Here is a 25,566-nt window from a genome sequence, read left to right on the forward strand (position 1 = left end):
AGTTTCTTTAAAAATGATCCAATACAAATCTTATGGAGTTAAATATGCATTTCATAATATGGGAAGAAGGAAGGGTACTTACTGAGAAAGAAACAAATGTCCATCTTTGTAGTTAAAGAGTTTTTAATTTAGAGGGATACCTATTTCAACCAATTACAATTTTGGTACAATCATTTCCTAATTGTAAACATTCACCTGATACAGACCTTAATATTAATGCTAAGTAGCATTTGTACCCAGTTCTGCAACAAGAGTCCTGGGCACCCACTTGCTCTCTTGTTTCTTCTCTTAAATCAAGTGACATAATATTTTTTGCTTTATTTATTTATTTATTTTTTTCTAGAGACGGGGTCTCGCTATGTTGCCCATGCTGGAGTGCAGTGGCTATTCACAGGCGCGATCACACTACTGATCAGCACGGGAGTTTTTTTTTTTTTTTTTTTTTTTGGTTTTTCGAGACAGGGTTTCTCTGTGGCTTTGGAGCCTGTCCTGGAACTAGCTCTGTAGACCAGGCTGGTCTCGAACTCACAGAGATCCGCCTGCCTCTGCCTCCCGAGTGCTGGGATTAAAGGCGTGCGCCACCATCGCCTGGCTCAGCACGGGAGTTTTGACCTGCTCCGTTTCCGACCTGGGCCGGTTCACCCCTCCTTAGGCAACCTGGTGGTCCCCCGCTCCCGGGAGGTCACCATATTGATGCCGAACTTAGTGCGGACACCCGATCGGCATAGCGCACTACAGCCCAGAACTCCTGGACTCATGCGATCCTCCTGTCTCAGCCTCCCGAGTAGCTGGGACTACAGGCGTGCGCCACCGAGCCTGGCTTTGCTTTATTTTCTTACCTATAAAATACCAATGATGATGATCCTGTCTTATACTATGCTCGTGCAGATTCAATTACTAACTCTAAAGAATGCATTTAAGGCATATTTGGTGTCTTAACAGTTGTTAGCTTAATAAATACATACAAACAACAGCAAAAGGCTAAGCATTGTTTTAGTAGTGAAAAATTCTGTTCAACACTCACCATCTGATTCTCCTCCAGACCCTAGCTCCCACATGCTTAGCGAGTATCTACTGGTTACTGACGTTGAAAAAATTCAACAAGATTCAATGCATATCTCCTCATAGCAGGGATGAGTGCATGTGGGGGCATCTTCTCAGTTGGTGTAGGAGAGCCCCGTTTTATAAAAAGCAAGCCGGTAAGCAGCTGAACTCCTCTATAATCTGTGCTTCAGCTTCTGCTTCCATACCCAGCCTTGGCTTGCCTGGATGAGGGACTATAAAATGTAAGACGAAAGAAGCCCTTCCTTTCCCTAGTTGGTTTTGGTGATTGTTCTATCGTAGCAACAGAAAAAACAAAACAAACAAACAAACAAAAACCTAGAACACATGCCCATAATTTTCTGGAAGAACTCACACATTTTTCTCTGTGTAACCTGTCTCGGAACTTCTTTTTAGACCAGGCTGGCCTAGAACTCAGGGATCAGCCTACCTCTGTTTCCCAAGTGCTGGGATTAAAGGTGTGTATCACCACTGCCTGGCTGAGTTCACACACTCAACGGTCAAAACAAGAGTGCAGTTTGTTTTCAGCACAGGGCGAAAAAGATGCTCAGCCATAAGGGGGTAAGAAACGCCCAGGCATGCCTATCACCTAAGTAACGGCGTCAAGCTGCATTCTCCTGTCAAAGGGTGACCAAGAAGTTAATGTGTTAGCCTGAATGTTGAAAATATGAAAACGAACAAGCAAAGAGCTACAGGGGAAGCCCTGGTATGCAGCAGAGTCTAGAATGGGACAGTCCAGCTCTGTTCTACGTGAGATAATGACCATGGACGTGCCCAGAGGCTCACTGCGGTTTTCGAGTCAATCAAGTTCAATAAAGCTCAAGCAAGCTTCAGAACAATGACTACGTTTTTTTTCTAGCATGCTCAATGAAGAGCTCGCCAAGTGTCAGAAACAGCACAAGGACTGCTACCTAATGCCAAGGTTCTGAAAATAGCCCTGGGGCCTTACTAGACGGACTACGACGGCGGCGGCGGCGGCAGGGGTGGGGCGCATGCGCACAGACGCACAGGCTGACCTGCCGGTGGCACCCAGGAGAAGACGACCTTCTTCCCGACAGCCCATGGAACAGAACGGGTGGGGGAACGGTATTCTCGCGAGGTATCAGTTAGCGGCGGCGGAAGCAGTGGACACGTGACTGTCCTAGGCCGCCTTCGCCTTGCCCCCTCCCCCTTCTCCGAAACCCGGCCCCCTCTCCCTTCGCCCACCCCGGAGCCGCGGTAATGGACCGTTTGGGTTCCGGAATTCTCTTGGATCCCATCACTGGTACCAGGGTAGCGGGACCTGGCGGAGTCCGGTTTTGGTGGCGAAGGCAGAGGGGGCGGCCAAGATGGGGGGGGCGAATCAGCTTCCTTCACTTAGGAAGGAGGCGGGGCGGAAAAAGGGATGGGGGAGGGAGTCACGTGGGGCGTGGCGCGCGCTGCGTGCGCGCGACACCTGACCCGTCGCCCCGCCCCCTCTTCCTGCGGGGCGGGGGGTCGGGAGGAGGGGCGTCAAGATGGCGGCGGGGAGGTAGGCAGAGCCGGACGCCGCTTCTGCCGCCGCCGCCGCCGCCTCCGCTCCTGTTGCCTCCGGCTCCTCACGCGCTCACGGACCGGGAGAAGCTATTCTGGCGTCGGGTCCGGCGGATAAAGTAAGTCATTCCCTCAGTCCTTTTCTCCTTCCACGCTCGTCCGTCCGGACAGCCTCCCACTCCCACCAGCGCTCCTCGGGGTCCGTGTGGGGCCGGTTGTGGGGGGAGGCGGCCAATTCACGGCTGCCCGGGCCTCGCTCGCCCGCTGCTCGTTCTCATACCGCTGGCCGCCCCGTTGGTTTCGGCGTCCTCCGCCAGGCAGCGCCGTCTCTGTGGGAGTCCCGCTGTCCCGAGCCGGATAGCAGCACCGAGGCGGGGCAGCTCGGCCGTGCGCACGGCGGCTCCACGGGCGATCTCGTCCCTCGCCTTCTCCCCTCTTACAGAGCCGAGACGGGCGGTGAAAGTGAGGCGGAGATCCTGCTCGAGTCACTCAGGCCCATTACCCCTATTCCGGGAACCGGTGGGCCCCATCGGGATGCCCTTCCTGAACCTGGTTCCCTGGCGGGTGGGGTGCGTGGGACACGTGGGGAACACCTTCACGCCTCGCCGTGGCGACTTTAGCTTTCCCTGAAGTAAGTGCAGCTTCAGACTCTGAGCGCAATCCGTGAGGAGGGCGATGGCGGTTGGACATCTGCTCACCTTAGTAGTGGTGGATGTAGTGCGCACCCAAGTTCCTCAAAGCGGTGTCTGCTGGTGTTTTCCCGGGAGTGGCGTGGGATGGGCTCCACCGCTTCGTAGCCTTGGATTTGTCCGAAACCGTGTGTTTGTTGCTTTCCTGACCCCGGCGTCCAGCTCCTCCCCTTTATATCCCGGCTTTGTGCTTCAGTTTGGTTAATGTTTGCGGACCACTAACTTGATGCTGCTAGGTAGAAAGCTCCTTTCATGTAATTGCTCCGTTTGCTGTGGGATGCTTTTGTTTGGGGGAGTCGCTGGTTGAGAAGCGTGCACGAGGGGGGAAGATTGGAGATAAAATGAGAGCCCACGAGAGCATCGTTTTAATCCATTGAATTGCGCAGCCAATTGTAGCTGCACCCGGAAGTTTGTGCTGAACACGTGTTGAGGGAAGGTTAAAAACGGGTCCCCTTTGACCTTTAAACGTCGATTGTTTGCACGATATTTTGAGTAAAATGTTTATTTTCTCTAGACTTTGAGAACTAAAGGGGGGGAAGAAGGCTTCTAAAGAGTCATCCGGGAGGGTCCAGCGACCTGTCAAACCCAAAGTGTCCTAGAGCCGGTCACCTTATTTAGCATTTGCATAGAGTTCTATTGGTTAACAGTCTTAAGGCCCCAAAGTTAGGGTAGATTTTCATAGCATTGGAGAAAGAATTGTTATGCAAACGATGGGTTTACAAAGAATTTATAGGTTGAAATGACATTTGCCGCTGGTGACTTAAGTAGGACATTGATTCTGATAGTGCAGGAATGTTAATTTCCATCTTTATATAAAGTCTTTTTCCAAGTAATGAGAGAAGACTTCTTTATTCTGGCTTTTGCTTGCAGTTTAACTTCATTCCGTGCAACTCCCTTTAGAATTTTAAATCCAACTTCACTTTAGTTGCTGTATAAATGTTAAAAAAGAGAGCCTACGTTTATTGGTTCATTCAAGAATTTTATGTTACGCACTTTTATAAAAGTCTTAAGTTCTTTGAAGTTACTGCTTAAAAATGGCCAATGTGATGTGTGTGTACTTTTGCTTTTTGTTTTCATTTTTTGAGAGGGGGATTCTCTGTAGACCCGGCTGTCAACTCACTCTGTAGACCAGATTAACCGTAAACGCTTAGAGATCTGCCTGCCTTCGACTCCCCCAGTGCTGCTGTTATAGTTGAGTGCCACCACCAACCCAGACTCTTGATTCTCTTTTTGTTTGTTTTTCGAGACAGGGTTTCTCTTTAGCTTTGGAACCTATCCTGAAACTAACTCTTGTAAACCAGGCTGGCCTCGAACTCACAGAGATCCACCTGCCTCTGCCACCCGAGTACCTTAAAGGCATGTGCCACCACTGCCCGATGAGACTCTTGATAAGCTTTTTTATTTTTTTAGGCTTTTATTTTTGAGACTGATTCCTTATAATTTCCTTATGTAGCTGGGCTGGCTTCCAGCTCAAGATCTTCTTGTCACAGCTTCCCTGATGATGGACTTGTAGGCCTGCACTGTCCAGTGGTTTATATGCTTTAGAAAAGTTGTGCTTCAAAGACCTCATCCATGTTTAGATATGGCTTTGGTGCTTTTTGGTGTTTAAGTTGAATGTTGAGGTGAGGCTTGCCATCTGGCAAGGGTGAGAATACACTGGTCTGGTCCTGCCAAGTAGTTTCTCAAGAGGTACAGTAGACCCCTGAGCTTTGCTTGCCTACGTTTAAAGGTCATCTGAAGAGGCCACTGAGATGGCATAGCTGGTTGAGACACTGTTACTAAGTCTGACTACTGTGTGATTACTGGGATTCACATGGTGGAAGCAGAGAACACTTGTCCTCTGACCTCCACACATGGGAGCCATAGCACCGTGCATCTTCTCCAATGAATGTAATTATTATTGTTGTTATTATTTTGAGACAGAGTCTCCCTGTATATCCCTGGCTGTCCTGGAACTCACTATGTAGACCAGATTGGCCTTGGACTCAGAGATTTGCCTGCTGCTGCCTTCTGAGTTCTTGAGTTTCAAGGTGTGCACCACTATGCCTGGCTATAAAATAGATTTTTTTTTAAAGATTCACGTAAAGATAGTTTTTGAGAGGTTTTCCTTTTAAATAAACAACTAATAAATAAAATGACTGTGGTTTTTATATGCTGATTAGCAGATCCACTTTGATAAGGTTTTAATTTGTCCAGCTTTAGAACAATGGTTGAGATGCCACAGAACATTTTATAAATGGAAGGGTTTTTGTTTTGTTTTTTTGTTTGTTTGTTTTTCCAGATAGGGTTTCTCTCTGTAATAACTCTGATTGTTCTGGGACTCCCTCTGTAGACCAGACTGGCTTCGAACCCAGAGATCTGCCTGCCTTTGTCTCCTTAATATTGGGATTAAAGGCCAGCTAATGGTCGGGTTCTTGAAGAGGAGGAAGTCAGTTAAAGGTAGCTCAAAACACATCAGATAAACTTACTTGTTGGGGTTTAACAAAATAGAAGACTATTTCCAGGTGGTTTTATTATATTCTACAGTAGGAATTGTTTGTGACCTAATGCTAGTGCATAAAACACAAAATCTCATAAAATGTTTGCTCTTGATACCTGTGTGTTTTGGAATGGTTTACTATACTCTGATATTTGATTATGTTGGCTATAATACTGTAAACTACTTTGACAGTCTACCATTAAATTGTCAACCACAGATAGGAAACACTAGTGGTGCAGTAGTAGCCTCTTGGTATCTAAAGGGATCAGCTCAAGACTCCAGAAAATAGGAAAAGTTTGTAGGTGCTTAAGTCCCATTTGTGGTAGTGTCACATTTGCATGTAAGGTAGGCCCTTCGTCTCCAGATTGTTTACAATACTTACTAGGTATATATGATGTAGGAGGAGCTATTGGCACTAGTTACCTAGTGAGCAGTATGTGTGTTCATGCAGTATTTTTATTGTCTATTGAAGCTTTTTTTTTTTTTTTTTTTTTTTGAAAATAAGAAAGGAAGTTTTCACTGTGTAGCCTTGACTGGCTTGGAAGTTCTGACCTAACTGCTGGGTGGGATTCATGTGCCACCTTCCCCATTGAACTTGGGAATGTTGAGCCTGTGAATATGGAGGCCACCCATTGGGCTGGGAAGGGCAGGGATATGGAGAAGTTAGGTATAGGTATTGGTCTCCTGGGTTTAGAATTGGATTCCAAGCTTGTATACTTGTTACCTTGTTGCATTCTTCCTCTCTAGGCCTTAGCTCCTTTGTGACAAAAAGATACTCTTGGGTATGTGGAGGATGGAAAGAAAAACCTATCCATAAAAAGTATTAAAGATGTCAGAGTGTGTGACTGTAATCCTAGCACTGGGGGGGGGTGCATTCAGGATTAGGAATTGAAGGTCACCCTGAGCCACGTGAGATACTCTGCCTCAAAAAACTTAACCAAAAAAAAAGGTATCAGCCAATTGAATTTGAGGTATTAGTGATAAAGAGTTTTGCTTTCCCTTCTCCATTTTTTCTTGTCCCCCCCCCCCATTCTGGAACGCACTCTGTAGACCAGGCTGGCCTTAAACTCAAAAGAGATCCACCTGTCTGCCTCCTGAGTGCTGAGGTTAAAAGTGTGTGTCTGTACACACCTGTGGGTATAATTTTATTTGTTTGTTTGAGGCTGGGTTTCTTTGTAACAGCTCTGGCTGTCTTAGAATGCACTCTGTAGACTAGGCTGGCCTCCACTCAAGAGATTCACCTGCCTCTGCCTCCCAAGTGCTGGGATTAAAAGTGTGCATTACACATCTAGCTCTGTTAGTTTTTCAGGGTCATATGTGCCTCAGGTTAGCCATGAAGTCCTTATATAGTTGAGTATTACCTTGGACGTCTTAATCCTTCTACCTTCAATTTGTAAGTGCTGGCATTGCCGGCTTCCTCAGATTATTAAACTAAATGCCAGTCTTCAGTCTAGTATGATGGGGAACTGAAGCCGAGGCTTGAATCAGGCATGCTTTGAAAGGTGAGGTGTGTGCCTGTGACTTTCTGTCTTTCTATGTGTCTCAGTAATTTGAATTTAGGAATTTGGGCCATGCTAGCCTGCTTCTTTAACACTGAGTAGTGCCCACAGACCCCTTTGTGATGTTTATTTTGAAGGAGGCTTTTACTAAAACATGCAGGCTGTGCTGAACTCTATAGCTCAGCCTGGTTTGAATAGGTCATCTATCTGCCTCAGTCTCTCGAGTAGCTAGGGTCTTAGGCCTGTGCTGCCAGCTGTCCCTATGCTACTTAAGAAGAGTTTCAAAACAAAACGGTGGGTTATTTTTTGAGATAGGGTATCTTTGTGTAGCCCGGGCTGTCCTGGAACTCTGTAGACCAGGTTGGCCTCAAATTCAAAGGTCCACCTGTCTCTGCCTTCTGAGTGCTAAGCTAAAGACTTTCACCATCATGCCCAGCTTGTTATTTGTTCAGGCAAAAATACTAAGCGATAGTATCCATGTACATTTGGAAATGTCTGCCAATTGTCTTTAGATATCTGATTATCTGCATAAATTAGATGTGAGACACTTAAGTAGTATTTTATAGAACTATTTTTTTTAAGTTTTTTTTTGTTGTTGTTTGGTTTTGATTTTTCTAGACAGGGTTTCTCTCTTGTAGCTCTAGATATCCTGGAACTCACTCTAAACCAGGCTGAACTTGAACTCATAGATCTAGCTGCCTCTGCCTCACAAGTGCTAGGACTAAAGGTGCCTGGCTAAAAAGATTTAAATTTTTCTTATTATTTTATGTGTATGGGTGTTTGCCTGTGTATATGTATATATACCACATGTGTGCTTGGTGCCTTGGAGGCCAGAAGAAAGTGCTGGATCCCCTGTAACTGGAGTTACAGATGGTTCTGAGCCTCTGTGTAGGTGCTGGGAATCAAATCCTACGTTCTCTGCAGGAGCAGTCAGTGATCTTAACCACTTAGCAATCTCTCCATCCCCTTACAGAACTATTTTAGAAATGAATTATTAGATGGCGAGATAGTACAAATGTAATTGGCCCCCATAAACTCATAGGGAGTGGCACTATTAGAGAGTATGATTTTGTTGGAGTGGGTATGGCCTTATTAGAGGAAGTGTGTCACTGTAGGGGCGGGCTTTGAGGTTTCTTATGCTCGGGATACTGCCAGTGGCTCAGTTGTCTTTGCCTGAAATATGTAGGATTTCAGCTGCTTCTCCAGCACCACATCTGCCTGTAGACCACCATGCTCCCTGCCATGATGATAACTGGAACTGTAAGCCACTCCAACTAAATGTTTTCCTTAATAAGAGTTGTGGTGGTCACAATGTCTCTTCACAGCAATAGAAACCCTAACTAAGGCGCATGGATTGCTGTCATTAAAAGTTTTTAGTCTGGAAAGTATAGTGGTGTAGCAGTTATAAAAAAAGGGGGGGGGATCTTTTTGTATACTCAGGTTTATCAAAATAGTAGTTAAGGGCCAGGGAGGCGGCTTAGTAAATGTGCTTACTGCAAAAGCCTGACAACTTGAAATTGATCCCACTGTTAAGGTAACAGAGATGACTCTACAAAGTTTTCCTTTACTTTTCACATGTGCCCTGCCAACCCTATTGTTGTGTGCGCGCACCTCCTTTTTTTTTGAGGCAGAGTGCTTCGAACTCAGAGTTCGGCCTGCCTCTGCGTGCCAAGTGCTAGGATTAAAGGCATTCACGACTGTTTTTGGCCATTAATAAAATTTTTTTTTGTTTTGTTTTTTGAGACAGGGTTTCTCTGTGTAGCTTTGGAGTCTGTCCTAGCTCTTTAGACCAGGTTGGCCTTGAACTCACAGAGATCCCTCTTCCTCTGCCTCCCTGGGATTAAAGGCGCCTGCCACACCACTGCTTGGCTTTGTTTTGTTTTGTTTTGTTTTGTTTAACTTGACTGTATTAGAGCACTATTGGGTGATGCACCCAGTTTTGAACCTCTGTTCTTTCTGATCTCTTGCCTTGCAGATGATGTCCCTTGTATCTGCTCAGACCCATGAAGAGCTCTAGTCTCCTCTGTCTCATCCCTGCTGATAAGGGTCGATGTTGGTGTTAATGAGTGCTGTACTTTCTGCTCTTTTGGGTGACATTGCTTCTCAGGATTCCCTGGCAAAGTGGTATAGTTTCTATACACATTCCGTATACCAGCCTCTCCATGTATGCCTTCAGATGTGCTTTTGGCAAAAGTGAAACTTTTTGATGTCCATTCGCAGTTGATGACTGTGTGGTAATTGTTAGGCTTGTTAGATTGCTACCTGGCAGTTGTCACCTGAAATATGAACTCCGTGGTAGACACAGTGACAGTTTCTACATGCAGCAGTGTTTTGGATTCATATTGTGAAATCCCCCCCCCCCCCCCATGAAGCTGCTTTCATAAAACCAGGAGATTGACCAGTGCAGCTTTCAAGGGCTTTCACTGAAGTTCTGTGAGTCTGTTGCATGTGGGATATGATTAAATACTAAGAGTTGCTTAATGCAGTTAGAAAATGGGGTAAGTGCTCTGTCTTGTTCTCTTGCTTCCTGCAGAACAGAATGACTAGAAGATATGTGTCAAACTGCCTGGAAAGCTCCATAGATAGATCCCTGTATGAGAAAGATACATCTAACATTCAAATCATTCCTAGTGGGGTCCAAGGGTCTCACACTGTGTTTCTTCATATTTTGTTGTTTTTCTCAGTACTGGGCCAGAACTTTTTTAGATTTTTTTTTTTTTTGAGACAGAGTTTCTCTTTGTTCTCCTGACTGTCCTGGAACTCTGTAGAGCAGACTGGCCTCGAGCCAGTTCCAGGTCTTTTTTTTTTAATATTTATTTATTATGTATACAAGTTTTTTTTTTTTTTGGTTTTTTTGAGACAGGGTTTCTCTGTAGCTTTGGAGCCTGTCCTGGAACTAGCTCTGTAGACCAGGCTGGTTTCGAACTCACAGAGATCCGCCTGCCTCTGCCTCCCGAGTGCTGGGATTAAAGGCGTGCGCCACCACCACCCGGCTATGTATACAATATTCTGTCTGTGTGTATGTCTGCAGGCGATAAGAGGGCACCAGACCTCATTACAGATGGTTGTGAGCCACCATGTGGTTGCTGAGAATTGAACTCAGGACCTTTGGAAGAGCAGGCAATGCTCTTAACCGCTGAGCCATCTCTCCAGCCCCTAGTTTCAGGTCTTATTTATCTATGTTAGGTATCATCTCACTTTTATCCTCAAGTCCCCTTAATTTTCGTCAACAGGTAGAAGTTACATATGTTCATTTTTGATGAACAACCTTTGGAATGACTAAAGCACTGCCATCTCCAAAAGTGCCCGTTGAGATGAGCTCTGATCATGCCCTGTGTTCCCATGGGCATCTTTCCTTGGATGAGTATCAAAAAATTCTTCCCTTCCTTGTTTTTGTACTATTAATCTTTATTGTTAAGGAAACAGTTAAAAAACTAAGTAAGGCCAGGTAGTGGTCACCAACACTTGGGATGCAGAGACAGGTGGATCTCTGTGAGTTTGAGGCCAGGCTACACAGAAAAATGATGTCAGAAAGAAAAAAAACAAGCTCAGTGAGGCCAGGCATGGTGGAGCAGTCTTTTAATTCTAGCACCACGCTGGGCGATGGTGGCGCACGCCTTTAATCCCAGCACTTGGGAGGCAGAGGCAGGTGGATCTCTGTGAGTTTGAGACCAGCCTGGTCTCCAAGAGCTAGTTCCAGGACAGGCACCAAAGCTACAGAGAAACCATGTCTCGATAAACAAAAAAACAAAAAACAAAACAAAACAAAAAATTCTAGCACCACGTGAATGCTGAGAAACAAACCCTGGTCCTCTGCCAATTAAACAAGTGCTCTTAATAACCTCTGAGCCATCTCTCCAGCCGTTGTTCCCTCTTACTTTGAGCCAGGGTCTAACTGTGCAGCCTAGTCTAGCCTGGTCTTTAACTCACATTTATTTTATTTACCTCAAACATCCCCCCCCCTTTGTTTTTTTTTTCGAGACAGGGTTTCTCTGTGGCTTTGGAGCCTGTCCTGGAACTAGTTCTTGTAGATCAGGCTGGTCTCATACAGAGATCCGCCTGCCTCTGCCTCCCAAGTGGTAGGATTAAAAGCCTGCGCCACCACTGCCCGGCCCCTCAGCTTCCACTTAATCTGGAGTTCTTCTTTTCCATTTTAGTTCAAGTGCCTAGCATTCATCCCAGAGCAGAACATTAAAGCATGGTGTCATTTTTTTGTCTCCTTGCTGGAAAGAGCTTTGTGAGTTTTTACTATTTGGATTCTAATCTTTCACTTTGTCTATGCAAAGGTATGATTATGTCAATTTAAATTGTAACTTTTCAGTTATATCACAAGGCTGCCTAGGTTGCTGTGAGCTTAGGTGCTGTTGTGTATGAGAGCCTGACTGGCAGTTTGGGGGATTTCCTATTGACTTTCCTTAACCCATCATTTTTACTGCCCAAGATGGTTTTCTTTTTTCTTTTTTTAATATTTATTTATTTATTATGTATACAATATTCTGTCTGTGTGTATGCCTGCGGGCCAGAAGAGGTCACAAGACCTCATTACAGATGGTTGTGAGCCACCATGTGGTTGCTGAGAATTGAACTCAGGACCTTTGGAAGAACAGGCAATGCTCTTAACTGCTGATCCATCTCTCCAGTCCCCAAGATGGTTTTCTATCTCAGACTTCCTTTCCTTTCTCTGAAAATTTTTTTAGAAAACTTTGTTTTCTACAAAACTTCGGTTTCAGTAAGAATATTCACCTGACTTAGAACTTCCTTCTATCTAAATGATGCACTGGTAAATGTGACATAGACCGGGCTGAGGATTTCTCTGTTTACTTTCTCTTTAACAGTTGCTGTCTATTAGATTGCAGCTTTGGTGCTTTGCTAACTAACCCTCTTTGTGTGGGATGCCACGCATCACACAGCTGAGGTATATTGTGTATGTAACATAATGTATTTCCTAGGAAAAACTTACCACAAGAATGTATGTGTAATTTAGAAAAATTAAAATTTAAAGTTTTTAAATTAATTTATGCATATGGGCATTTTGTATGCATGTATTTGGTAATTTGGTAACTGAATCTAGGTCCTCTGGAAGAGTGGAAAGTGCTCTTAACAATTAACCCAACTTTCTAGCCCATGGCTTTTTCTTCTTTTTTGAGTTTTTTGAGACAGGGTTTCTCAGGCCTCAAACTCAGAGATTTGCCTGCCTGCCTCTGCCTCCCCAGTGCAGGGATTAAAGGTGTGTTCCTCCTGCCACTGCCAGGTCCAGCCCCCAGGTTTTAATTTTAAATCTATAGTCTCTTTGCTAAATACCGTAGAACATACTTGTCTTCTTTCTCCTAGCCACTGCAGTCCCAGTGCTTGCTGCAGTAGATGTCTTCCCGAGTTCCCTCAGTTTGCTCTTATACTGCCGTCAGTAATCTCTCTACATAAGAAACTGTTGTGCCAAGCTGTCCTGCATCTGAAAACCCAGTAGTGGCCTGTATCATTGTAGAAGGATGAGTGAGACCACAGATCATAACCTTCTCATGTGTGGGTCCCTGGTATGTGAATTTACAGTTAATTGGAATGCAGGGTTCAGAAGACACTTGTCTTTCTGATTATTTCTTCCCCTGAATTCAGTATTATCATCTACCTAGGAACCTGTGCAGAGTTCACTTTTGCCTCCTTTGACCTTGTAGTGTGTGTTTTTATTTTATTTTATAGCCCTAGATGTTCTAGAATTTACTGTGTAGACCAGGCAGGCCGTAGACTCAGAGAGAGAGAGAGTAGCCTGCCTCTGCTGCCTCCTGAGTGCTAGGATTAAAGGCATGTACTGCCATGCCCAGCTTCATAGTGTTTAGGAATAAACTCTTGATTTTAGTCAAAAGGCCAAGGAGTAAGAGACTCTTGGCTCTGAATGCTGTATTTCTGTGTCCTTTCATTTTATTTTAGTGTGAGGTTACTGGGGTCAAAGATGTTCTCTTTTTCCAACATGTAGCAGGTTCTTCGTAAGTACTGGATGAACAGCTCTGATAGAAAATGTTGGATTGTGTTTAGAAGAGAGTTAATATTTTTCACTTTGTTCTAAGATGGTGGAACCAGGGCAAGATTTACTGCTTGCTGCCTTGAGCGAGAGTGGGATTAGTCCGAACGACCTCTTTGATGTTGATGGTGGAGATGCTGGGCTCACGACTCCTACTCCTCCTTCAGTTCAACAGGTAACAAGTTTTCTAAATCCTCCGGAATTTCATCTTAATTTGCAATTTCCATTGCCCTTTTTGTTGTTGTTGTTGTTTTGTTTTTGAGACAGGGTTTCAACAGTCCTAGTTGTCCTGGAACTAGTTCTGTAGATCAGGCTGGCCTTGAACTCACAGAGATCCCCTGCCTTAGCCTCCCTAGTGCTGGGATTAAAGGATTAAAGGCGCGCACTGCCACCGCCTGGCGTCATTTATTATTAGCATTAGTTTTTTCCTGATTGTAGTTTTGGTGATTGAACCCTGGCACTTGTGCTATCCTAAGCAACTTCACTGCTGATGTATAGCCTCAGCTCTTTAATTAACATTTTAGAAAAAGATATTAAGTAGACCTTAACTTTTTTGTGAAGGATTCTAAGATGGGTTCCTTTCTTTTTAATTTCATTTTTTTATTTTTATTTTTTTTTTTGATTTTTCTCCTGGAACTAGCTTTTGTAAGACCAGGCTGGCCTCGAACTCACAGAAATCTGCCTTCCTCTGCCTCCCAAGAACTGGGATTAAAAGTGTGCGCTACCACCGCCCGGCTTTCTTCTTCTTTTTCTTTTCTTTTTTTAAAACATTTATTCATTTATTTATTGTACATACAGTATCCTGTGGGCCAGAAGAGGGCACCAGATTTCATTATAGATGGTTGTGAGCCACCATGTGGTTGCTGGGAATTGAACTCAGGTCCTCTGGAAAAATAGCCAGTTCTCTTAACCTCTGAGCCATCTCTCCAGCTCTAAACAAGTTCTCTTTGTAGCCCTGGCTGCTCTGGAACTTCATTTGTAGACCAGACTGGCCTTGAAATCTCAGTGCTTCACCTGCCTCTGCCTCCCAAGTGCTGGAATTAGAGGTATAATTCACCACCGCCCAGCAATAAAGCTTAATTTTAAATATACACATGAGGGACTGGAGAGATGACTCAGGTTAAGAGCGCTGACTTCCAGTGGTCCTGAGTTCAATTCCCAGCAGCCACGTTGGCTCACAATCATCTGTAATGAGATCTGGTGCCCTCTTCTGACATTCATGCACACATGCAGGAAGAACACTGTGTACACAACAAACAAATAAAATAATCTTGTGAATATTGTTTTTATGCCGTTTTTATTAATGAAGTAGATATTATTTGCATCAAAGCCAAGATACTGCTTTTTTTTTTTTAAGATTTATTTATTTATTATGTATACAGTGTTCTGTCTGTCTGTATGCTTGCTGGCCAGATGAGGGCACCAGATCTCAGATGGCTGTGAACCACCATGTGGTTGCTGGGAATTGAACTCAGGACCACTAGAAGAGCAGTCAGTCCTCTTAACCTCTGAGCCATCTTTCCAGCCCCAAGATACTGCTTTTCTTACTTCTTAGCATTCATATAGAAAGAGAATTATTTTTTTGTGTGTGTGCCTTCTCTTTACATTTGCAAAAATAATGTTCTGATATTAATGTAGTGTTGTGGAGATTTATGCTGACCAATATTATTGTTATAACTGGTTTAGTGATTGTACATCCTGTTTGATTGTAAATCTTTTGTGTGTATGGTACTGGGGTCTGAGCCAAGGACTCTACAGGCTAGGCAAGTGCTCTACCTCCCAAGTAAAATCCAGCTCTGAAGTTTCATTTTTTTCTTTTTAATAAAGTAAATGCAACTCTTGTTCTTGAAACAGAATTCACTGCTGTCCATCCTTTCTCTGTATTTTCTCTCCAGTCGATGCCACTTAGTGCATTAGAACTAGGTTTGGAGACAGAAGCAGCAGTTCCTGTTAAACAAGAACCAGAGACAATGTCTACTCCTGCACTGTTAAATGTGAGGGTAAGAGCCACTCAGATTTGGTATTACTTCTAGAATGGCTTAGGGTGGTAGCAAAAATATAACTTTATTTTAAATAAGATCTTTAGCCCTGGCTAGCCTTGATTTTCCCTATGTCCCAGAGGATGCTAGCGTATTGTAAATTATTAAAAACAAAATTGGTGAGATGAATGTACATGTTACCTCACTATTTTCAGTGTTTGCTGCCTTGGCTTTTGTCAATTGTTTTGCTATAGCTTTAATGTGATTAATTGTGCTTTACAGAAAGAGTTCTTTTGACCTTGGCTCAAATTTAACCAATATCAACAAAATCCAAAGGATATAAAATTATTGGTTGAACTGGTTAAAATTTGTCAATTTGTATTGTTAGTGTAAAAGTGGTAAATAAGTCAGACGGTGGTGCACACCTTTAATCCCAGCATTTGGGGGGCAGAGACAGGTGAATCTCTGAGTTCGAGGCCAGCCCGGTCTACAGAGTGAGTCTCAGGATAGCCAGGACTGTTGCACAGGAAATCCTGTCTTGAAAAACCAAAAGAAAAAAAAAATACTTGAAGTGGTAAATAGCAGTCTAGAAGATTTTATTGAAAGAGTTATGGAAAGGGGCTAGAGTTGTAGCTTAGTGGTGGACTAGCTTTGCAGATGCCAGGCCCTGGGATGATCCCCAGTGGCACAAGGACAAACATAAACACCAATGATATGCAGAAATACATAGTAACCTTAAAGACAATAGCATTTTCAAGTTGGCTCTATTTTTATTTCATTTTTTTAATTTTTTGAGATAGGGTCTCTTGTAGGTCATGTTGGCCTTGTGCTCAATTTCTACACATTCTACATCTCTTTGCCAACTTCGGCTCTCACAGTCTTGAGCCACTGTGCTCAGCTTTTTCTTTCCTCTTCCCTGCTTTCTTCTCACTTTACCTCCTCTCTAACAGCACTGTTGAGAGTAACCACCTAATTACCAGTATTTGGTGTTCACCTGACTAAATTATCTTAGTTATCTTTGTCTTTTTAGACTCTAGAATGTAGTGTGACCCATACGATGGCAAACAGCATTGAACAGGAAAGACAGTGTTGGGTCTTTGAGATGGATCAGTGGTAAAGATGCTTGTTGCCTTGCCATGCCTTAAGATCCAAGTATCAGCTAGGCGGTGGTGGCGCACATCTTTAATCCCAGCACTCAGGAGGCAGAGACTGGCAGATCTCTTTGAGTTTGAGGCCAGCCTGGTCTCCAAGATCTAGTTCCAGGACAGGCTCCAAAGCTACAGAGAAACCCTGTCCTGGGGGGAAAGAAGACCTAAATATCCCTTGGAGCCATACAGTAGAAGGAGAAAATTGAGTCCCTCAAGTTCCCCTCTTGCTTCCACACATTTGGGAAAAATTGAAAGGTTTTTGTTTTTAACGAAAAGAAGTGCAATATTAACAGAAAGTTGGCTTCAAAGAGCTTGAATGATGGTTCAGCAGTTAACTATTGCTATTGCAGAATTAATTACCCATATTGGGCAGCTGTCACATGTCTGTAACTTCAGCTTAAAAAGGTTCTGGTGCCTCGAGCTTCCATAGGAACCTGCACATACCCTAGCCATACAAATGAAAAGAAATACAGTAAATTAAATGACAATAGCAGCCTTTCTGTTTTCTTGAGACAGGGCTTCTCTGGGTAGCCCTGGCTGTCCTGGCTCGCTCTCTAGACCAGGCTGGTCTCAAACCAGAAGATCCACCTGCCTTTGTCTCCCAAGTGCTATGATTAAAGATGTGTGCCACCATGCCTGGCAACAGTAGCAATCTTTAAAAAAAAAGTTGACCTCAAAACCTGGGTCTTAAGTGATTTATATGTCTGCCTGGTGGGCAGTGTTGGATAGAATTTTTTTTTTTGGTTGTTGCTAGGTCTAGAGTTATTATTGTAAGTCACAGATAGATTGGAATAGCTTCTCATTATAATTTTTATAATTTTCTTATGCTTAATATAAAGTGTCAAATTACTACTACACCCTTTTCTGATTGTTGTGTTTTTAGCCTGATAATTTATAGCTAGTCATTAAAGTAGAAATAAAGTACCATTAGTTAAACAAGAATAGAATAAAGTTTAGATTGTATGTATGTTGACTCTGAGCTCATACGTACCCCGCAGGCATGTGGTCAGAGAACAGTTTTCACTTTTCACCTTGGTGGAGACAGATCTCTCTCTCTCTGCCTCATGTCGCTGTCAGAGCATTGGTGTGAACAGATGTGCATGACTGCTTGATGGACATGTGGCCTGTGTGCTGGAGATTGAAGGCTCTTGTGCCTGCAGCTTTCCATTTTGCGCCCTCTATCTAGCATCTAGTTTTAGATTTCTAAATGGATTACTAGGTTTACATCTGCAGACCAGCAGAGTCAAATTGAGTATGTAAAGTGTTTTTTCTTTTCTAGCAGCAGCCTCCATCCACTACAACATTTGTGCTGAATCAAATAAATCAACTTCCGACCTTGGGATCTACAATTGTAATGACTAAAACACCACCTGCAACAACCAATAGGCAAACCATCACTTTGACAAAATTTATCCAGACTACGGCAAACACACGTCCTTCAGTCTCAGCACCAGCAGTACGAAATGCCTTGCCCCCTGCTCCTTCAAAAGACCAGGTTCAGTTGAAGGATTTACTGAAAAATAATAGTCTAAATGAACTCATGAAACTGAAACCACCTGCTAACATTGCTCAGCCAGTTGCGACTGCAGCTAGTAAGTTGTTTTCAGCTGTTTGAACGTCTGCTTTCACATACTATTTTGTGTGTGTGTGTGTGTGTGTGTGTGTGTGTGTGTTTCACAAGTGGTTTTGGGTGTTTTCATTATTTTTTCTGTGTGTGTGTCTTGAGTATATTTATGTGTACCTTATGCATAAAGTACCAGTGGAGGCTAGAAGAGGGTATCTGATTTCACTGGGAGTGAAGTTCTTGTGAGCTGCCTTGTGGGTGCTGGGAAGTGAACCTTGGTCCTTTACAAGAGCAGTAAACTGTCTTAACTTCTGAGCTCTCTTTCTAGCTCTGTTTTCGGTTTGGTTTGGTTTTTGTTCTCCCACCCCATTCCCAAGATTGGGGTAGCCCTGGTTGTCCTGGAAGTCGGGCTATAGATCAGGCTGCCTCTGCCTTTTGAGTGCTGGGACTAAAAGTGTTTGCTACTACTACCCAGTTTAAGAATGTGGGTTTTTATAGTCTTTGAAACCTCTTTTGCTCATTGAATAAGTAACTACTGAGTGTATTTTGTCAGCTCCCTTCTTGACTTTGAGGTGTTGCTGGGGGAAATCGTTGCCCTCCAGGAGCTTGTGTTGTACTGAAGAAAGATAGCGAATATGTTATATTTCTAAGAAGGGCTAGGGCTGTGAAGAGAAGTAAAAGGTGCATGGTAGGGCAGATGCAAACCTCTCACCCTGTCTGTGTCTGCCCTGTCTAGCAGCCCCTTTCTCTCCAGGGAGGGGCTAGTCTGGCTAGCCAATGCGTCTCCGGGATTCTCCTGTCACCACAATATCCAGGTTTTTTGTTTTTGAGAATTTCTTTGTGTAACAGCCCTGGCTATCCTGGAATTCACTTTGTAGATCAGCTGGCCTCGAACTCACAGAAATCCTTCTGCCTCTGCCTCCCGAGTGTTGGGATTAAAGGTGTGTGCCACCACCGCCCAGCAGATACTGTTTTTTTGAAATGAATAAACTGATGAATTTTTAAACTAAAGGAAAAGAATTTGAGACTTGTAAAATTTAATCCACTTCTCTTCCTGCAGCTGATGTCAGTAATGGTGCAGTAAAAAAAGAATCTTCTAATAAAGAAGTAGCAAGAATATGGATAAATGACATGAAAATGAGGAGTTTTTCCCCCACCATGGTGAGTTTTAAATAGTTAAATTACTTGGCTAAAATTACCTTAGAAATATCCTCAGAAAGCTTGTTGAGTGGACGTAGGCTAATTAATCACAAACACTTAGGCCTGAACTTGCATCTTCCCTGGGCCATGGTGTTCTTTGCAGGGTTGACATTTGACCTTTTTTGTTTGTTTGCCTTTTGTTTTTTGAGACAGGGTTTCTCTGTAGCTTTGGAGCCTGACCTGGAACTAGCTCTTGTAGATCAGGCTGGCCTCGAACTCATGGAGGATCCGCCTGCCTCTGCCTCCTGAGTGCTGGGTGGTGTGTGCCACTACTGCCCGGCTAGGGTTGACCATTTTTATTCATATGTTTGGTCAGGAAAAAAATGACAGCATGGAATTAGCCATAAACTTTTGATAACTTGGTGAAACCCAAATAAATAGCTGGGTAGGAGCTGTCTGACTGCGGAAGTGCTGTGTACCTAAGCTCAAGTTCATGAGACATGTTTCTGAATGGTAGCATGTCTGTGCAATGAGTGTCTGAAAGGATTTTCCTTCATGAGTTCTCTTTCAGTAAACATATTATTTGGCACCATTTAGATTTAAGGAGCTGGTGTCTTGCTTGCAGGCCAGTGAGCCAGGGCTTCTATAAGACATGGCAGGAACTGGAAAGATAACTCAGCAGTTAAGAGCATTGGCTTTTCTTCCAGAGGATCTGGGTTCAGTTCCAAGCATTCAGCATGGCAGCTCACAACTGACTGTAGCTCCAAGATCTGACCTCTTCATATAGACATACATGCAGGCCAAACACCAATGCACATAAAATAAGATAAATAATTAAAAAAATAAAGAAGACATGAATTCTATGGAGGAGGTGAGGTTATAAACACACACTAGAGGAAGAAGTGCCTGGTAGTGGATGGGCAGGAAGAAAGGCCAGGTGCATTGTAAATGGAGACTGCTCGTTCATTTCCCTTCAGCCCAGACCCAAATAATCACACAGAAACTATATCAATTCCAACATGGTTTGGACTCTTAGCTCAGGTTTCTTATTTTTTTTTAACTTATTTATTTATTTAATTATGTATGCAATATTCTGTCTGTGTGTATGCCTGCAGGCCAGAAGAGGGCACCAGACTCCTTTACAGATGGTTGTGAGCCACCATGTGGTTGCTGGGAATTGAACTCGGGACCTTTGGAAGAGCAGGCAATGCTCTTAACCTTTGAGCCATTTCTCCAGCCTCAGGTTTCTTATTAACTAACTCTTACACCTTAAGTTAACCCATTTCTATTGATCAGTGTATCACCACAAGGCTGTGGCCTATTGGTAAGGTTCCATCCTCTGTCTTCTTTGGCAGCTACATGGTATCTCTTTGACTCCGCCTACTCTTTTTCTGTATCTCTGTTCGGATTTCCCAGCCTGGCTTTAACTCTGCTAAGCCATTGGCCAGAACAACTTTATTAATTATCCAATAAAGCAACCACATACACAGAAGGACATCCCACATGAGTGGATAGCGTGATTTGAGGAATATTTACAATGGGAAAGAAAACCTGTCAGAAATGTCATTTTTGTTAATATTTGTATATACTCGAAAGTCTTAGTTTTATAGATTGTGAGTTGGAGTGTCCCACCTTTTGTTTTCATATTCCTTGTTCTTTCAAGTCCTGGATTAAAGAAGGAGGATGAGGTTGGAGAGAGATTGTGAGCATTGAGGGACAAAGTAATTCTAGATGGTAGCTGGAGGGAGTAGAGCCCTGTGATGACTCATTTGTGCATCGGTTGCCATTATTGCCGTTCACCTTTGGATAGACAGGCAAGAACTGAGATTTTACAGAATACACAGTTGGCACCTTGTATTGGCAGATTGAAAAAAGGTCCCATAGACTCTGGCCCTTTGTCTCTAAACTTAAGATTCATTGTACTTTTGTGTTACAGAAAGTTCCTGTTGTTAAAGAGGAGGATGAACCAGAAGAAGAAGATGAGGAAGAAATGGGTCATGCAGAGACGTATGCAGAGTACATGCCAATAAAATGTATGTCTTTAGGTTTTGTCAAAATGAAAGACTTGGGTTTTCTTGATCTTAATCATCTCTTAAACAATTAAGATTTAGTATTAACACATCACACATAGTAAATGGGACTAGTAGTACGTATTTCTATATCAAGCTAAGTCTGAAACACAGGCCTGACTGCCTCTGCTCCCTGACTGTGGTGTGCTTTAAACTAGATTATTTCATCACCAGTCTCTAAATTGTATAGTTAGATCATTTTAGTCAAATGTGAATAGTATATTATAGTTAGTAACTTTATATATAAGCTCAATGTGACTGGTTACTCTTAGGAAAAAAATCATAAGACGAGCGCCTCCGCCGGTGCAAAGAAATCCAATTAGGTCAGATCAAACCAAATTAAAATGCCCATTGTTTTATTAAATATGGTGGCTGAGGGTATGGCGGGGAGACAGGTAAGCGGGGAGCACATAGAAACCTAGAACCACATGTTCCTCCTCTGGGAGTCCACTAAAATATCTTGTGGGAATAGTCCTTACCCTCCCCCAGGGAGGGGATCAGGTCCTGGCTTGCTGGGATTTGGATTCCAGACCAATGCAACTCTCGGGCCAGGGGGTTGGGATGGATGCCAGGGACTGGGGTTAAGCTCAGTTACTATTTTCTCTGTAATAAGACTGATTTTATACTATCTTGTAATAAAAGTGGGAATATTACTAGAATGATTTAAATGAAACATTCTAAAATTTTTGTTTAGTAAAAATTGGCCTGCGTCATCCTGATGCAGTAGTGGAGACTAGCTCTTTGTCCAGTGTCACACCTCCTGATGTTTGGTACAAAACTTCAATCTCTGAAGAGACCATTGATAATGGCTGGCTCTCAGCGTTGCAGCTCGAGGCAGTTACCTACGCAGCCCAGGTAATTCTTAGTTAAGTTGGATGGTTTATCTTGATATAAAGTAAAATGCAAAAAAAACAATTTATTCATCAGCCAGGCAGTGGTGGGTGGTGCACACCTTTAATCCCAGCACTCGGGAGGCATAGGCGGTGGATCTCTGTGAATTCAACCAGGGCTACAGGAGATAGTTCTAGGACAGGCTCCAAAGCTACAGAGAAACCCTGCTTTGAAAAACCAACTACTCAATCAATCAATCAATCAATCAATAAAATAAAGGGAGGAAGGAAGAGATCCATATGCTTAGCCTCCTGACTGTTGAGATTAAGGGTGTGTACCACAATACCTGGTTTATTTTAGTATTTATATGTATGTATTTGTGTATCTTATGAATGTATTCCACATGTGTCAGGTAATGACAGAGGCCAGAAGAGGAAGTCTGATTTTTCCACGCTTCAGCTAGAGTTATTTACAGGCAGTTTTGAGTCATTTGGCCTGGGTGCTGGGAATCAAATTTTAGGTCCTCTGGAAGAACACTTAGTGCCCTTACCCACTGAGCCATCTTTCCCACCCCCTTATAATACAGTTTTAGTAAAGGTAAATTTTTCTTGCCCAAAAAACTTGGAAATAAAATTTTTGAAAAGTAATATATTAGACAGACAGTGGAGCTGCACACCTTTAATCTCTGCACCTGGGAGCCAGAGGGATGTGGATCTCTGAGTTCGAGGCCAGCCTGGTCTACAGAGTGTGTTCCAGGAGAGCCAGGGCTTTACAGAGAAACTCTGTCTCAAAGATTATATATTAGGAAAAGAGAAAGTATGGCATGGATCTTAAGAATGTCTTCTGGTGGAAATGACAAGTCATAACCCTAGAATTTTATGTGGAAATATTATTTTTTGGGAGCGGGTATTTTAATATGAAGACTTAATTTATTTTTTATCTAAGACTTCTACTTTTAAGAATCTGATGTATATGTAAGAATGTTTCTGCCGGGCGATGGTGGCGCACGCCTTTAATCCCAGCACTCGGGAGGCAGAGGCAGGTGGATCTCTGTGAGTTCGAGACCAGTCTGGTCTACAGAGCTAGTTCCAGGACAGGCTCCAAAGCCACAGAGAAACCCTGTCTCGAAAAACCAAAAAAGAAAAAAAAAAAAAAAAAAAGAATGTTTGTTTCCTCATTTTTTTCCCTGCTGGAAAGACCTGAGTGCCCATACCATTAAGGTAGTAAATTGGCAGTCATGTACTGTGCAATACTATTAGTAATATAGTTTGTGAGTGGACTCACTTCAGTTACGCTTGAGATATTTTCTTTTTAACTCCATTACTGTAGGATAAGTAATGCTGCGAGTGGCCAACTGCCCCCATGGTTAAGTAATGTGTCAAAGTTGGCAAATTGTCAAGCAGGTATTTAAAGGAATAGTGAAGCCACCTTGCCAATTTCTTGTCTTTGATGCTAAGTGTATGGCAGGCTAGAGGGAAAGAGTGTAGTACTTATATAGAGAAGAGTATCCATGCTAGGGGTCACTCTTAGGTAGGTCAAAGTGCTTGAAGGGGTAATGGTGACACATTTCCATGACTGTTTTGATTGGGTAGTAGCATGGGCCCCTTATCAGTTACTTTGATGAGAAAATGACACCCGTTCTTCCAACTTTTCCCTTCTTAGCAACATGAAACATTCCTCCCTAATGGAGATCGTGCTGGCTTCTTAATCGGTGATGGTGCTGGTGTGGGCAAAGGCCGGACGATAGCAGGGATCATATATGAGAACTATTTGTTGAGTAGAAAGAGAGCACTGTGGTAAGTTCCACCGTGTGGGCTGAGGAGAGCTGGTTTTCTTTTAATATAGCACCTCAGGATAAGTTTGAGTGAGTGAGTGAGTGTATGTTCGTGTTTATATTGTGTCTATGTGACTGTTCCTAGTTCTATAAAAAAAATGCAAATCAATTTTAATTTGGTTTATCTTTTTTTGACAGGTTTAGTGTATCAAATGACTTAAAATATGATGCTGAAAGAGATTTAAAGGATATTGGAGCAAAAAACATTTTGGTCCATTCATTAAATAAGGTATGGAAGCCTCCTTTTTCAATGGGACTATCAATCAAGATACACAGACTCATCTATGAAAATGAGACAACTGTTTTTTGTGATTTTTGTTCCAAGGACTCAGTGAGCTATTCCACATAACACATGCTAGGCCTTGGGTGTGTCTAATGGCAGACAAAGTGGGCATGGTCCCTGGTGTAATGGAGTTTGTTTTGTTGGTTTCCAGTGTTCTGTTTGTCTTGGTTTCTAGAGGTTCATCTGCCTGTCCATGTGCAGTGTGGAGACGTAGTGTGCTGTCACATTGTACAGCCTATAGATAACCGTTCGGTTTGCATGACTGAGTTTAAGGACTTTGTGTTAGCATAGAAACAAGAAAGTGGGTATCTAGATCTGAAACACATTTTAATGTGATTAGAATTTTTTTATTTTGTTTTCATTTGTTTGTTTTGGAGTTTCGAGACAGGGTTTCTTCTCTGTGTACCTTTGGAGCCGGTCCTGGTACTCACTCTGTGACTTTTTTGGTTATGTTGTGTTTAGTTATGTTTTGAATGATTGCGCTGTAATACTAAAACATCTTGGTAAGATTTATTTCTGAGTAATGTAACAAACAAAGGAGCACATTACTGAAAATTCTGTGTTTGGGGGTTAGGTATGCTAGGTTAAGTGCTCTACCACTGAATCACACCCCTAGCTTACTTGCTAACACTTCTCCTGCTGATAATCTTCTAGTCCTCAACTCAGTCATAGTCCTTTACTATGTATGATGAATACTATAGTATGATGAATGCACAGTAAGAATGTGTGGAGCAGTGCTGGAATTCCCATAGGAAAGCGGATTTGAAACTTGGTTGTGGCATGTTTTTTTTGTTGTTGTTGTTGTTGGTTTTTTTTTTATCACATTTATGTATTATAAGCTTTATGTGTCTATATGTTTTTGGAGTCTGTCATGAACCTAAGTTGACTCATAAGTTTGAGGTAGGTCTTTCTGAGAGGAAGATGTACTAATTAAATTCTTTTTTTCCTTTTTAGTTTAAATATGGAAAAATTTCTTCCAAGCACAATGGGAGTGTGAAAAAGGGTGTTATTTTTGCTACCTATTCTTCTCTTATTGGTGAAAGCCAGTCTGGTGGTAAATATAAGACCAGGTTAAAACAGCTTCTGCATTGGTGCGGTGATGACTTCGATGGAGTGGTATCCTTCAATAGAGATTGTGTTTATTTTTGATGGCATAAAAATTGTGTTTAGGCTGGGCGGTGTTAGGGCATGCCTAAGGCAGACAAATCTCTGAGGCTGTGTTAAAGAACAGCAAGGGCTACACAAACCCTGTGTCAAAAAATTAAAAAAAGAAAACAACGGGCTGGAGAGATAGCTCAGGGGTTAAGAGCATTGCCTCTCTTCCTAGAGGTCCTGAGTTCAATTCCCAGCAACCACATGGTGGCTCACAACCATCTGTAATGGGGTCTTGTGCCCTCTTCTGGCCTTCAGGCATACACACAGACAGAATACTTATACATAATAAATAAATAAATATTTTTTAAA

The 25,566-nt window shown here is 42.9% G+C and overlaps 1 protein-coding gene across 10 annotated transcripts in view; it reads left to right on the forward strand.

Moving 5' to 3' along the window:
- Positions 1 to 2,523: 2,523 nt before the first annotated feature.
- The window catches only part of Sbno1 (strawberry notch homolog 1), a 57,319-nt gene continuing 34,276 nt past the window's right edge, over positions 2,524 to 25,566 (forward strand). For 2 of the 10 annotated variants that reach the window (XM_075978903.1, XM_075978898.1), the window contains exons 1-12: positions 2,533 to 2,693; positions 9,217 to 9,365; positions 12,573 to 12,772; positions 13,301 to 13,429; positions 15,150 to 15,254; positions 17,661 to 17,973; positions 19,006 to 19,106; positions 21,022 to 21,118; positions 21,849 to 22,009; positions 23,648 to 23,781; positions 23,958 to 24,048; positions 25,057 to 25,218. In XM_075978903.1, the coding sequence (XP_075835018.1) occupies positions 12,728 to 12,772; positions 13,301 to 13,429; positions 15,150 to 15,254; positions 17,661 to 17,973; positions 19,006 to 19,106; positions 21,022 to 21,118; positions 21,849 to 22,009; positions 23,648 to 23,781; positions 23,958 to 24,048; positions 25,057 to 25,218 (1,338 nt within the window). In that variant the 5' untranslated portion in view covers positions 2,533 to 2,693; positions 9,217 to 9,365; positions 12,573 to 12,727. Of the gene's footprint in view, positions 2,694 to 9,216; positions 9,366 to 12,572; positions 12,773 to 13,300; positions 13,430 to 15,149; positions 15,255 to 17,660; positions 17,974 to 19,005; positions 19,107 to 21,021; positions 21,119 to 21,848; positions 22,010 to 23,647; positions 23,782 to 23,957; positions 24,049 to 25,056; positions 25,219 to 25,566 lie in introns of those variants that run through there. The other 8 variants (XM_075978908.1, XM_075978923.1, XM_075978916.1 and 5 more) reach the window with 8 other exon arrangements.

Source organism: Microtus pennsylvanicus, chromosome 1 (genome assembly GCF_037038515.1).
Source record: "Microtus pennsylvanicus isolate mMicPen1 chromosome 1, mMicPen1.hap1, whole genome shotgun sequence".
Classification (NCBI taxonomy): domain Eukaryota; kingdom Metazoa; phylum Chordata; class Mammalia; order Rodentia; family Cricetidae; genus Microtus; species Microtus pennsylvanicus.